A 15,032-nucleotide genomic window follows, 5' to 3' on the forward strand; every position below is an offset into this window, starting at 1 on the left:
TCTCCAGACATCTATGAAAAGAATTCTGCAGTCTGTTAACTTATTTGCATTCCACAATCATTCTACAGTTAACTATTTTGTCTTACTCTATATTTTTAACATGGGATTACAATACAAAAAACATGATTAAACACATTCATTTGTAATGATTAATGGAATCTACCTGAATCACTGCTGTTCGATTTGGGAGATTTTTTTTCTTTTTTCTTTGTTTGTACTTTGATTATATCTTTTTTCTTGTTTTTGTTTGATAAATTTTTAAAAGTAAATTCCTCATCTGTATCTGCATCACTTCCATTGCTTTCCGATTCTTCACCTGCAACACAAATAATACGGTATTAAGCACAGGTCTACATGAACCATGAGGCACAACATCAGAGTTAATTGCCAAAATCATCTTCAATTTTTCTGTTTTATCCTTATCCTTTTCTCCGGTGAATCCCAACTCCCTGTTCTTTCACCAATGACTTTACCACTTCTTTAAAGGTTTATCTAACTTCATCTAAAATATGGATTAACTAAGCTTCATCAGGCAATATTAGGCAATTCTGCCTAATACCTCCGTGCAAAAATATTCTCCTCCAATTTGTTCCATTAGAACATAGGAATTCGAAGAAAGGGAAGGCCATTTGGCCGTTCCTGCACATTCTCTCATTCAATAAAGTTGTTTTTTATACCTCAGCTCCCCTTCCCTGCACTAACCTTCAATCCACTGATTACCTTAATATCTAAAAAATCTATTAGATCTGTTGAATATTCTGAGCAACTCAGCCTCTACCCCTTTTTATGGCTTTTTGCATTGCAAATCTTGCTGTTGAGGATCTGTGCTCTTTGACTTTTCTGAGCTCCTCTACTCAAAATAGATTTATTCTCTCGTTCCCATAGCATGTTGGAATATCAATGCTGAAATGCATTTGCCACTATCTGTACACGTCCCACTCATGTCTGAGTCATTTATCATTCATTTACTCTGACCTCTTGGGAGCTGGAAAAGTGAATTTAATTCAAGCTTTGATTGTGTTTTGCATGAAGCAAATGCCATGATTTAAGAATTTTCTCATGGAACGGCTGAATAGCACTAGATAGTTAAGTTTCCAATAATTTAAAAAGCAGAGGTAAAATGAGTTGCATAAAATTGTCTTGATGAGTGTTCCACAATTCAATTTATTCTTCTGTGGCTTTATCCTATCTTAGAGTATTTTAAGACTATAAAACTTGTAGCAGTTTTGCCATACAATCTTTTCTGACAATGGATTAGTTGGTTAAAAAACTTATAGTGCATCTACGTAGTAATGCTACATTGAAAAGCAACTGGATTGATAACAACTGTGATATATGATAAAATGTTAAGAATTAAGATTCATAGTCTAAAGGGAGTAATTATCTACTGAGGTATAGAGATTAATGACCCAGAATTTTTGGTCAGAGAGTCACGCATTATAAATATCCTTACTGTCGGTACCAAAACAAACCTCAGCCACAAAACAGCTTGAAAAAATCTTTGACAGGATGTCAACCCACCCCACAAACCTGACTAATGCTGTCAAAGGTTTTTCTTAAGCTGTTTTCAGACATTCAGAAACATTGGAAAAAAAACACTAAAAGCCAAACTAGTCTGAATTCTCTAAAGGTATTTAAAATATCAATGTAACTAAAAACACTGAAACAATTTAAAACTAATTCTTGTCTCAGTCCTTTGCAACTGTTTCCACCAACAACTACTTGCCCCACTGAAATCAACGGAGAACTTCCTGCATCAGGTCCAAGCTGTTCAAACTGATTCCTAACATCAAAAAGCTATTGTGAAAACACCAAAAGTTGACAGGAGCAATTTTCAAACTTCCACACTATGCAGCAATTTTGAGGTTGCTCTGAGTTTTATAGGGCAATGTCAACACTTGCATGGGCGGGAAAATTTCTCTCCAGGTTATTCATCGAAGGAAGTTTGTAGAAAAAGTTTGCAGAATTGCAAATAGATGGGAATCAATCTTCAAATTCTGGGCTCAAATGTTTGACATTGTCCACACATTGCAAAGTTGTGCTTTTGATTTCAAAGTCTAAATCCTCAACATAACTGGCAGTAACATACACAAAATGCTGCAAGAACTCAACAGGTCAGGCAGCATCTATGGAGGGAAATAAACAGTTGATGTTTCGGGTCAAGACCTTTCATCAGGACTGTAAAGTAAGAGGGCAGGAGCCGGGGGCGTGGGGGGGGGGGGTGCTGGGGAGGAGCACAAGCTGGCAGGTGTTAAGTGAGTCCAGGCGAAGGGGGGGAGGAAGGTAGGTGAGTGGGGGAGGGGCGATGAAATGGAATGATGTAAAAAGCTGAGAGGTAATAGGTGGAAGAGGCAAAGGGCTGAAAAAAGAATCCAGTAGGAGAGGACAGTAGACCATGGAATAAAGTGAAGGTGGGGAATAGGAGGGAGGTAGTGGGCAGGTCATGAGGGTGGGGGAGGGGAAGGAAAAAGGGTGATGGGGTCCACAGGAATGAGAGAAAGCAAAGGGGGGTGCGAAGGGGTTATCAGAAGTTAGAGAAATCGATGTTAATGCCGTCAGGTTGGAGTCTACCAAGACGGAATATGAGGTTTTGCTCCTCTAACCTGCGTCTGGCCTCAACATGGCAGTAGAGGGGACTGTGGATAGACATGTTAGTATGGGAATGGGAAGTAGTCATCCCCCTCCCCCACCCACCTTCCCCCCCTCTCACCTGGACTCACTGATCAACTGCCAGCTTGTGCTCCCCCCTCCTCCAACATTTTTATTCTAGCTTCTGCCCTCTTCCTTTCCAGTCCTGAAGGGTCTCGACCCGAAATGTTGACTTTATTTCCCTCCATCGATGCTGCCTGACCTGCTGAGTTCCTCCAGCATTTTGTGTGTGTTGCTCCAGATTCCCAGCATCTGCAGAGTATCTTGTGTCTACATAACTAGCAGTGATCCTTTTGGAGCTTGTTTACACCTTCTGTCACTTCAAGATACCTACCCTTCGCTTCTAAAGGTACATTCCTTTGTATCTTGGAGCCAGCTATTTTGGGAAGTAGGTGAATAGGTTGGGGAAAAGAGGCAACAATGCTTAATATACATCTTATTATAACAAATCTAGGAAATAAAGCCAGCAAGCTGAGGTACAAATAGACATGTGGAATTATGATATTGCACCTATTACTGAAACTTAAAGAACAGGAAAGCCAGCTCAGCATTCCTATGACATGATTCTCAGATCAGATAGAGAAGCATAAAGTAGCAGCAATATTGGTCAAGGTAACAAAGACAGATGTGAGGATAGATGCTAGAAAAATGAACAAATAAGGAAATCAGGGACAAAAAATGTCATTTACATTATAAGACCCCATAAGTCAGAGGGAGATAGAAGTTCAAATATTTAGGCAAATTTCTGAGAAGTACAAAAATACTATTACAATATTAGGGGATTTCAGCTTCATTAATATTAGTTAAAGGGGACTAGACAGCTACTTAAAGATAAATCTGTGTCAGAGGAGTGGGAGGCATTCAAAGAGATTGTCAGCATTCAGACTAATTACTAAGAAAAGGATCTGGACTTCTAATTCTACAGCACTTTGGATGTCAATGTAGCATAACATAAAAGAGATAAGCTTACATCAGATACCACAAGCTCTTTACAAGTGGAGGGATGGCAGGGACAAAATTAAAGAAGAAATTTATGAAGTCAAAGAAAACGAATTTAAAAATATTAGCAAATAAAAATCAAGGAAACCCCAATGGTGTTTATAAATACCTAAAGAGAAGAAAGAAAATAATGGGTACAGCTTACTTGAAACAAAACAAAGTGACTGCAATGATGATAGAGGTAACATGAACATGGTTCTAAATGAATACTTAGCATTTACCTTCAAAAAAGAGGAAAGCATTTCAGTTAAAAGACAAAAAAAATGCGTAATATTAAATACAGTGAAAATAGAGAGAATGAATAAGCCTCTCCCCACCTCCATACACAGTGAAATTTACATTGCAGAAGGTCTTGCCATCATGCTGAGCTTCACCATTGAGAACTGGGCTGGCTTCTCTCCACATACTCCTGCTGGGGGAGTGTGCAGGGTGCATTCATAACTTCTTTGTAAGACAGCAGCAAGCAAAATCTGGGCCATTGTACAATTTCTTACTCAAGTATTGTAGTTAGGATGTACAAAGAAGATTGCCTTTATTATTGCCTTAAATAATATTACATCTGAAACTGTGCCAGCACTTATGATAGTTTTTTTAAGTAAACATTAGACAACTATTTAAGTTACAGCACACATTATTGGAATGCTTCTGTCTGTAAAGGTTTCTCTCAGAGTCTTGATGGAATTCTATTTATGCTGAACCTCTAAAAGATAGAGCATTCGTTTGATACCACATTGTATCTACAGATATTGTGCCTTTAAAAACAATTTTCAATCATATGAAACCTAAAATAACAACAATGCAAGCACATCTGTCTGATAATATATTCATCGATACAGAAAGGGCTGCTGGTGATATTTATTGCTACCAAGTTCACTGGTTAAAATATCTAGTAATGCAAGAAGCAATACATTGGTATATGTTTGTTAGATTTCATTAAAGTGGTCTGTAATTTAAATTCTACCTTCTCTTTTAAAAAACATGTTGACAAAGTGGAAGTGTTCAGTGCAGCGACAAGAGTGGTTTAACACTTTAGAGCTTGCACATGAAGGGCAGATCAAAGTCCACTTTCTGACTCTTAAAGTGAACCAGAAAAACCCAGTGTGTCTGTATCATACCCATGGCCTCTCTGAATATTCCAATTTGTTATGCTTTTGTGTTGCAGGATTACATTCTCTGTAGACACTTTGTTTAGAATGTCTCAAAATTATTTCACATGGCATCTTTAAAATCAACCAACCCAGGCCATTTTCATCCCTTCATTCTGGGTTGAATTTGAACCCAGGTTGCAGAGTGTATGGAAAACCTTAAAAGGACACTTGAACAGTCACTTCAGCAGTTTTTGTTAACCATTAGTGCTATGAAGTTCCAAAGATACAGATTGTTTTTCTAGGAAATTTTATTTTAACATTTACCAACTAAAAGCATGTTTTTACATTTGTAACTGTTTTAACCTTGACCACCCTGGCAGATTCCTAGACAAATGTTTCAGCAATCTATATTAGTAGCAGTGGAAACAATTTATCTTAAATTGCTTCTAATTTCAGTAGCCAGAGTAATCTTGGCTCCTGGGTAGGATTCAGACCTCCTTCATTCCAGTCTCCTTAAAGGAGGTCATTTGAAACTCTGCTGCTCGTTTTCTATCTGTTCATACATCATCCCCGAGCTTGCTGACCTACTTTGTCTCCTGGTTAAGCAATAACATGATCATAAAATTCTAATCCTTTTTTACTGCACCTCCATTTCCCGGTAATCTCAGCAGCCTTGACCTTTCAAGATTTTGTGCTCTTCCAATTACGTTGCTCATCCAAATTAAATTGCTCCATCATTGTCAGCCATGTGTTCACTTGATAGGGTCCGAAGCTTTGGAATTTCCTTGCAAAATCTCTCCCCTCTACATTTTCCTATAAGGAACTAATACTTTTGTTTAAAATGCAGCTTTGCATCAAGCTTTCTTTAATAAAGCTCCTGTGATGCCACCTTAAGCTACTTTGCTACTTTAGATATATACATGAAAATCATTTTTGCATTGGCATCTAAACAAAAAGCTTAATTTTAAGAGTGTCCTTAATGACCATCAAATATACAACCAGTGGGAACTTGACATGGAGACTAATTCAACCTCGTAGTATCACTAGTTTGGTGGAGTGGACTGTCTTTTGCTGCGATTTTTTTTGCAAATTGGAACAAAATATTGCATAAATTCAAGTTGTGTTGAAAGTAAGATGTGAAATTCTGTGACTTTCATTTAAGCCAAAGCACCAACATACCTATGCCCCATAGGTAGAGGTTGATAGTAAAGATATCTGCATTAGGAAAAATTGCAAAAAGCATGTAACTGAACTACACACATCTGAAGGCTATAAGTTGCAGTGCCACTTTAGGACTTGAGCACAGAGTCCTCAGTGCAGTACAGAGGAAATGCTGCATTATTAGAAAATTTCATTCAGATGAGATTAAATCAAAATCCTATCTGCAATTAAAGATTTGATCACATAACTTCAAAAAAAAGTAAAGAGCACTAAAGGGCTCTCCTAGTGTCCTTGGCCATATCAAATTATCAATCAAAGACAGCTTGCCATTCATCTGATAGCTACACATGAGATCTTATATAAATTTACTGTGAAGTTCAACTACATTATTTCATTTCTAAATAAATCACCATATGAAATATTTATTTTGCTCTCTTTCACGTTCAATACCTAATCAGTAATGAAATAAAGCAGCATTATAACCACTGAAATCCTTTTAAGACAGTGACTCCTATTTTGTAACCAAATCTGCAATAGCAATACTTGACAAACAGTTAAGTTGGTAGATCTTGGAGGTGTGGTTGAGACATGAATACTAAGCAAGTCACTCCCTAGAAGAACTCTCCACTTTTAAAAAAGTGTAATGGGTACTTCTGGCAATGCAGCAATTCTTCAACACGGCACTGAAGTTTCTGCCTAGATTGTGTGCTCTAAGAATTGAATCGTATGATGCACAAGCAGAGAGAGTGCCTTAGTTCAGCCAATCTGACATTTTGCTTTTAACTGCGATCAGAGTCGATAGGGAAGAAAAAAAAAATCAGCAAGTACTCTTATACCTACTCCTAAGTCTTCATTATCTCGGTTTACACAAAAAATGTCAACTAGGGCAAGCAAGTGGCACTACTCAGCTTCATGAAACAAGAATTAATTCTTCCAGGAGGGGAATATTGAGAGCTTAGGGTAAAAAAACATGTTCTATTATGTGAATAAATTTTAAATCTTTCAAAACAAATTAATTTTTCCCTTTGATTTGTTGATATTGCTTGAAATTATAGATTTGTTACAGCATAAAAGTTTGCACACTGCTGTGCTCATGCCAGTGTTTTGTAAGAACAATCCAATCAAACTCATTCCCTAACAGTTTTTCTTTAGTCATTTTGTCCAGACCCTTCATGATTCTGAATGATCTATCAAATCACACTCCACTTTCTCCGCTCCAAATTCTACCATCCTGAATAACATTAATGGGTTAAAATTATATTTATCTTTTGAGAACAGTATCAGGTGGTTGCAGTGTACAGTCAACAGACCTTGAGAGTGCTGCTGATGAACTGCAGTCTGACTTTCTGCAAGGTGCAATGACAATACACCTTTCCACAAACTACGTTGCTACATGAGCTTTGCTGGGATTTATGATTTCTGTGATCTAACATTAAAAAGATTCCAAATGAAATACTAAGGGTTGGACACTCATAATCTGTTAACTGATATTTTATTCTGTACTAGAGGTCATGCAACTGATATGTATTCGAAGGACACCACGTTCTTTTGCGTTTGGGCACTCAACACGATGACCATGAAACAGATTTACATTAATGCAAAAAATGCATTAATCCACATTTCTTTAGATATCCCACTTTCTAACAATATATTTGTACATGCAAACTATACTGTTAATATTTTTGGGCAAGGTAATTTCAGCAGCATTCATTTTTCTTGAGAAACTGAGCTGGGATTTTGGTGGGTTTCCGTGGGCCGATCACACCACTGTTGTTGATAGAATCTCAGACAGCGATGAGGAGACTTACAGGAGTAAGATAGATCAGCTGGTTGAACGGTATCGCAACAACAACCTCACACTCAATGTCAGCAAGACCAAGGAACTGATTGTGGATTTCAGGAAGGGGAAGTTGGGAGAACACACACCAGTCCTCATTGAGGAGTCAGCAGTGGAAAAGGTGAGCAGCTTCAAGTTCCTCAGTGTCAGCATCTCAGAGGACCTATCCTGGGCCCGACACATTGATGCAATCACGAAGGAGGCACAGCAGCAGCTCTACTTCATTAGGAGTTTGAGGAGATTTGGTATGTCAGCAAAGACTCTGACAAATTTCTATACATATATGGTGAAGAGCATCCTGACTGGTTGCATCACAGCCTGGTATGGAGTCTCCAATACAAATGATAGCAAGAGGCTGCAGAGGGTTATAGACTCCCCCAGCTCCATTACAGGCACAACCCTCCCCACCATCGAGGACATCTTCAAGAGGTGGTGCCTCAAGAAGCCAGCATCAATCATTAAAGACCCTCACCGTCCGGGACATGCCCTCTTCTTGTTACTACCATCAGGGAGGAGGTACAGGAGCCTGAAGACCCAAACTCAATGATTCAGGAACAGCTTCTTCCCCTCCACCATCAGATTTCTGAATGATCCATGAACCTACCTCATCATTCCTATTTTTGTTGCACTATTTATTTATTTTTGTAATTTATAGATTTTTCTGTCTTTGCACTGTACTGCTGCTGCAAAACAACAAATTTCATATCATATGTCACTGATAATAAATCTGATTCTGATTCTGTTGAATACTATTATTTTAGAAAAGTAGCAAATGATGGATTTTGATGAATTTGAAAATAACTTCATTATTTCTGCAATAGGTCCAGCAATTTATCCAAACATCACTTTTAACTAACTCAGAAAGAGGTTACTGGATGACGAAACTGATCAAAAATAATGATTTATTTTGGACTTTTCCCTCTTGTGTAATATGAAATGAGGCAATAGATTACAGATAACATTTATTGTTTAGATCAGATAACTGTATACATTATTATTGATTAATAGCCATGGTTTGTGTAGACATTGTTGCATACTTTGTCAAAATAACAGATAAGGAAATGATGTGTCACCGTTGGAAACATATTTATGGGCACCTCTGAATGTTTGACAATGATGAAAATACAATATACTGCTTTGATTTATGGATGGGAATGATTTGTAACCTTACAAAAATGCAATTTAACCAACCAACTACTTCTTAAATAAATCATTTACCAATTTGGCCTTGAGCACCTTAAATGAAGTTACTAAATATTCATCATCTGATTATTCCTTTGCTATTTTTAAAACAACGTAAAACTCTGAAAAATACATGCACATACATTTCTGTTATAGCTAAATACAGGGTGTTGAACACTGAAGGAGGATATTTTGGCTAACCTCCAACAAGTACATTTCTCTAACCTTTATCCTTCCTTGCTTTACAGTTTTGGATCAATAAGCCTCAAGCCATTTACCCCTCAATCACAAAAAAGTTTTTTTTCATCCCATCATAAACTTCCATGAATTAAAATCCTCTCTGCCTCTTTGACAGCAGTGGAAATAGTACCAATATCAATAATTTCTCACACTAGCTAATATTATATTGAATTCTGTAGCTTTAGTATTTTTACAATTTTCACATGGCGTCTTAAGTGTGGCCTAAGGATTGTTTAATATCAATGTGTCATTACTTCTTTGCTCTTGAACTCCATGACTCTTATTTGTAAAGAAAGATGACCCATTTTATGGCTTGTTATTTGAAAGGAAACATATTTTTGAATTTTTGAGCGTCCCTGTTAATTTACACCCATCACTTATCGTTCCTCTGACATTCTTTACGTTATTCATTGTTATGCCTGGTAGTCTGTATCCTCCTTAGTCTGGTAATGTTTACCAAATCCCAGTGCTGTAACCAAATCTTATTCCCATATTTTATCAATACAAATTTTAAATTTATGCTTATTTAAATATAATTGAAGACTCAACATTGGCAAATGATACATCACATCCTACTTCATAATGAACAAACCTTTAAACCCAACCCATTACTTTTTGTCAACTAAATTTCTAGCCATTCTGGTCTATCTCTTGCATGCTATGGTTCAATTTCTTTTTGTATTCAGCCCCCTAAACAGACTTCGGAATATTCCAGGATGAAAACATAGCTTTTTTGTCTCTTGTACTTCCTATTAAAATGCATATTTTATCTAACTGTATGACCATATTCTTCTATTATTTTCTGTCTCTCAGAAAATTGATGCAGTTTTCAACTACTCTTTTTGGTAGTGCACTCCAAGTTCTCATTGTCTCTAAGTAAGGAAGTCTTTCCCAAATTCCCAAATGAATTTATTTAGTGACCATCTTGTACTGAAGGCCCCACTACCAAGCTATCCTGGAGAAAACTTTATTTGACCATCTCTCAGCCTTATCTTTTCAAGAGCAAAGAATCCTAGCCAGTTTAGCCTTTTGTGCTAAGTATATCTTCTTAGATCTGGTATCATCCTTGTGAATCAGTTTTTTGGCAGTCACTTGCCAGTTCCTTTTCTATAATATAGAGACCAGAGGAGTACAGTACTGCATGTGTGATACAGCCAAGGTTCAATATACACTTAACATAACTCCTCCACTTTTCAGTTTCATCCCTTAAACAATGAAAATGGTGCTCGATCTTCATTTTCTATTGACCTATTTTGCTGCTTTTAATGATTTGTGCACTTGTACCCTTGCTCCCTTTGTTCTTCTACCTTTTCAGTTTCTTATATCTCCTATTAAAATGCATGCAGCATTCATTTACATTTATGTGCAACATTGCATTAAGCATGGGATGCTACAGATGCTCTGTTTAGCAATTTCATGCAATTATGTCATACAAAATATTGAATTCAAACATTAACAAAAATTACCGATTTTGCTAGGTGTGGTTCATGGTGCCAAATTCAAGTGTAAGTTCTATAAAATCAAACATTTATTTGAAATGATGAACATTTTAGTTGCCAAAATTTGGTTAGATTCTATCCAACTAAATAGAATGAAACTGATCAAAAATGCCATTTTGTGATAAACTCAACCTCAATGTTACTTCTCTCATTTTTGGCTTAAGAAATCTGGTGTAGATTAAAGAAAATATACAACAACCTCAAATGATTGCAAGTTTGTGTGAAAATTCAACTAAATTCAATACTTCTTTGCACACCAAAGAAGGAATTTGGGTTGTTTAAGTATGAAAGCCAAAATTTCTGTCTTGATCAAAATCTTAAAACATGCATTCCTTTAATAATAATTTATCTTATAATTGTTAGACCAATTAATTATGAAAGAAATCTGAACAGGAGGAGAAGCAAGATCTATGCAGAACAAGAAATCTGAGATTTGAGGTTAGGACATTGAGCAATTCATAAGACTGCACTGGTTTGGATAGGGAGGCACATCGGAAATCAGTCAGCATCCGAAAAACTCAAAATCAGGTTTATTATCACGTGAAAACAGGGACAGAGAGGGTAACAACAGATACTGTAATCACATCAAGAATGGTGTCAGATTCAAAACTTTTGTAATTTTTCAACAAAAATCCAAAGTTCTAAACAATAAACATTGGAGAAGCTAATGTAAAGTGGTTTTGGCAAGCATATTATAAAGTTCAATGTATGCAGGGTGGTGGGAAAGTGAAGGTCTCAGGGCTCAGCGTCAGAACATTGGTAAATCAGGAGTGAGCGAACTTGGGGGTAGCAGGAGGATCTGGAAAGGGCTCAAGGTAGGTGAAAAAGTGAGGCCTGGAGAGAAAGTCAAGGGGCAGAAGGGTAAGTAGCAGAACATGCAAATATGCCTAAATCAAACAAAGGAAGCAATAAATGGTCATAAAGCATACAACACATTTGTGGTGGCAAGAGAGGAATAGGGAAGGATGAACATTAACATAAAACTTTGAACTTTAAATAGAACAATGCAAAGGTGAAGCTAGTTGAGTATGGTTTGGGATTTGACAACGAGACATTGAGCTGTCCATGAACTCTTGAACACTACCTCATTATTCCTCTTTTGTACTACTTATTTATTTTTGTAGCTTATAGTAATTTTTATGTCTTGCATTGTACTGCCGCCACAAAACAACAAATTTCATGACATATGCCAGTGATGATAAACCTGATCCTGATTCTGGGGGTTTTGATGTATAGCAACACCAAGGAGAGCCTAGGGCAGTGTACCACCGTGCAAAGACCCCCAGAATCTGGCAGGTGTGTAGAGTATAACCTAGCTGGCAATGGTGATGCGAGGGATAATTAAGAAGAAGCAGCAGCTATGGCAAAATATTGGAAAGGAATTTATAGATCACCAAGACACTGTGCTGTGAGTATTTGATTGAACAATTCTGATAAATGGACTCACTTCCTTTATGTCTGTCATCTAAACTGTCTCTGAACTAAATATGAAACAATGTCCCGAGTTGAAACTTACACGTGCATTTCCCTGCTAGTTTTAAATTTCGACAGAACAGTGTAACTCAAAAATCATTTTTACACCACAAAGACATCTTGCTAAGAGAGATACATACGAAGGCATGCGAGAAAATACTGAATATTCTCAGATGGGTCATTTGGGGATTTTGGTTTACAAAGTGGCAAATCTATGAAAAACATTAAGTACAAGACTGGAATTTTAAGAGAAATTGATGCAATTAATCAATTTTTTCAAAGATAGAAAAAGATAATTTTACAGTTATTCCTAATATTGGTATTCTGAAAATCCCTTTTCTTATAAAACCATTATACAACTATTAGCCAGGAGCCTGAGTGGAAAAGTTGAAGACTTAAAATAAAAAGTCAGAAGTTATTTTTAGCAATGCATTTAGTTCAATTTCCTTTCTTTCACTATTAGATTTTTATGGTTCACGTTTGGTTGTTTTTATTGAGGAAGTTATTAAAATAGTGGAAGTCAGAAGCCCAGTTAACAGTGCATATTTTGATTTTCAAATAGCCTTTGACGTCACTATACACAAAAAAGCTACAAGACAGGTCGAGTCCTGTGGGACTGGCAAGCAGGTTTTGTGTCGGACTGGTAACATTCCCATAGATAAAATGTAATTATAAATGGTAGTGGCTCTGTGTCATGTGGAGAATCAGTCACAGTGAGGTCTCTTGGGTAATGGAGTGACACCATGTGTGCATTGGGCAAGGTTGTGTGGTCAAGACTAACCAAAGGGAGAAAGCCTAGGTGCATGAGTTATGATAGGTCCATGACCAATAGTGCAAAGCAACAGCAAAAGCAAATTGGGTCAAAGGATACATTGCTTGGATGATTACATTTAAAACTAAAAATATTATTTGTGTCTGTAAAAGCCTTGACAAGGCCTCACCCTGAATACTGTATCCACAGATTACATCATGGAAAAATGTAGATTATTTGAGATTTTAAAAATAATTAAAGGATTATAGTTTGGAAAGGATAGTTACATTAGCATAGAATTAGGTTAGAAGCTAAAAGCTCCGACTGCACAGAAAGTCATTGGCCTCTGGAACAAATTGAAGGCATTTGCAATGACTGCAGATTGGTTGCAAAGCATTCAAAAGGGAATTGGAAGAATTACAGAGAGTTTAAAATGTGACATGTAGAAAGAAGGATACATCAACTGGTCACCAACATTCATCAGTTTATGTAGTTGGAGAGAAGTTCCTAGCTTTGTCCTAAACTGGCATTGTATTAGGTTCTTTACTTTTCCCAGGAGTCTGTAAAGCTGTAGAACCACAGATGGGAAATGAAACAAGAGAACTTGTACGTTCAAAATGTACAGGATGGTCATTTTCTTCATTTTCATACATAGAACCATAGATCAATATAGCACAATACAGGCCCTTCGGCCCACCATGTTGTGCCACCCTTCAAACCACACCTAAGACTATCTAACCCCTTCCTCCCACATATCACTCTATCTTAAATTCCTCCATATGCTTATCTAACAATCTCTTGAACTTATCCAATGTATCAGCCTCCACCACCACCCCAGGCAGCGCATTCCATGCACCAACCACTCTCTGGGTGAAAAACCTCCCTCTGACATCTCCCGTGAACTTCCCACCCATTACCTTAAAGCCATGTCCTCATGTTTTGAGCACTGGTGCCCTGGGAAAGAGGCACTGGCTGTCCACTCTATCTATTCCTCTCAATATCTTGTATACCCCTATCATGTCTCCCCTCATCCTCCTTCTCTCCAATGAGAACAGCCTCTCATCATAATCCATGCTCTCTAATCCAGTCAGCATGCTGGTAAATCTCCTCTGCACCTTTTCCAATGCCTCCACATCCTTCCTATAATGAGGTGACCAGAACTGGACACAGTACTCTAAGTGTGGCCTAACCAGAGTTTTGTAAAGCTGCATCGTCACTTCGCGGTTCTTAAACTCGATCCCCCCGACTTATGAAAGCTAACATCCCATAAGCTTTCTTAGCTACCCTATCTATCTGTGAGGCGACTTTCAGTGATCTGTGGATATGAACCCCCAGATCCCTTTGCTCCTCCACACTGCCCAGAATCCTGCCATTTACCTTGTACTCCGCCTTGGAGTTTGTCCTTCCAAAGTGTACCACCTCACACTTCTCTGGATTGAACTCCATCTGCCACTTGTCAGCCCAGCTCTGCATCCTATCGATATCCCTCTGCAAGCTTCGACAGCCCTCCACACTATCCACAACACCACCAATCTTTGTGTCATCTGCAAACTTGCTAACCCAGCCTTCCACCCCCTCATCTAAGTCGTTAATAAATATCACAAAAAGTAGAGGTCCCAGAACCGATCCCTGTGGGACACCACTAGTCTCTGCCCTCCAATCCGAATGCACTACCTCCACCACAACCCTCTGCTTTCTACAGGCAAGCCAATTCTGAATCCACACGGCCAAGCCTCCCTGGATCCCTTGGCCTCTGACCTTCTGAAGAAGCCTACCATGCGGAACCTTGTCAAACGCCTTACTAAAATTCATGTAGACCACATCCACTGCACTACCCTCATCAATCTTCCTGGTCACCTCCTCAAAGAACCCTATCAGGCTTGTGAGGCAAGATCTTCCCTTCACAAAGCCATGCTGGCCGTCCCTAATCAGTCCATGATTCTCTAAATGCTCATAGATCCTATCTCTTAGAATCCTTTCTAACAGCTTACCCACCACAGACGTAAGGCTCACCGGCCTGTAATTCCCTGGACCATCCCTACTACCTTTCTTGAATAAGGGGACAACATTCACCACCCTCCAATCCTCCGGTACCATCCCTGTGGACAACGAGGAGTCAAAGATTCTAACCAACGGTTCAGCAATCTCCTCCC

The 15,032-nt window shown here is 38.0% G+C and overlaps 1 protein-coding gene across 1 annotated transcript in view; it reads right to left on the reverse strand.

The window, feature by feature from the left end:
* Positions 1-15,032, reverse strand: part of rad51ap1 (RAD51 associated protein 1) — a 52,510-nt gene that overhangs the window by 8,201 nt on the left and 29,277 nt on the right. Inside the window, exon 8 of the mRNA XM_052033665.1 lies at positions 164-316. Within this exon, the coding sequence (XP_051889625.1) occupies positions 164-316 (153 nt within the window). The remainder of the gene's footprint in view (positions 1-163; positions 317-15,032) is intronic.

Source organism: Pristis pectinata, chromosome 19 (assembly GCF_009764475.1).
Source record: "Pristis pectinata isolate sPriPec2 chromosome 19, sPriPec2.1.pri, whole genome shotgun sequence".
NCBI classification, from domain to species: Eukaryota; Metazoa; Chordata; class Chondrichthyes; order Rhinopristiformes; family Pristidae; genus Pristis; species Pristis pectinata.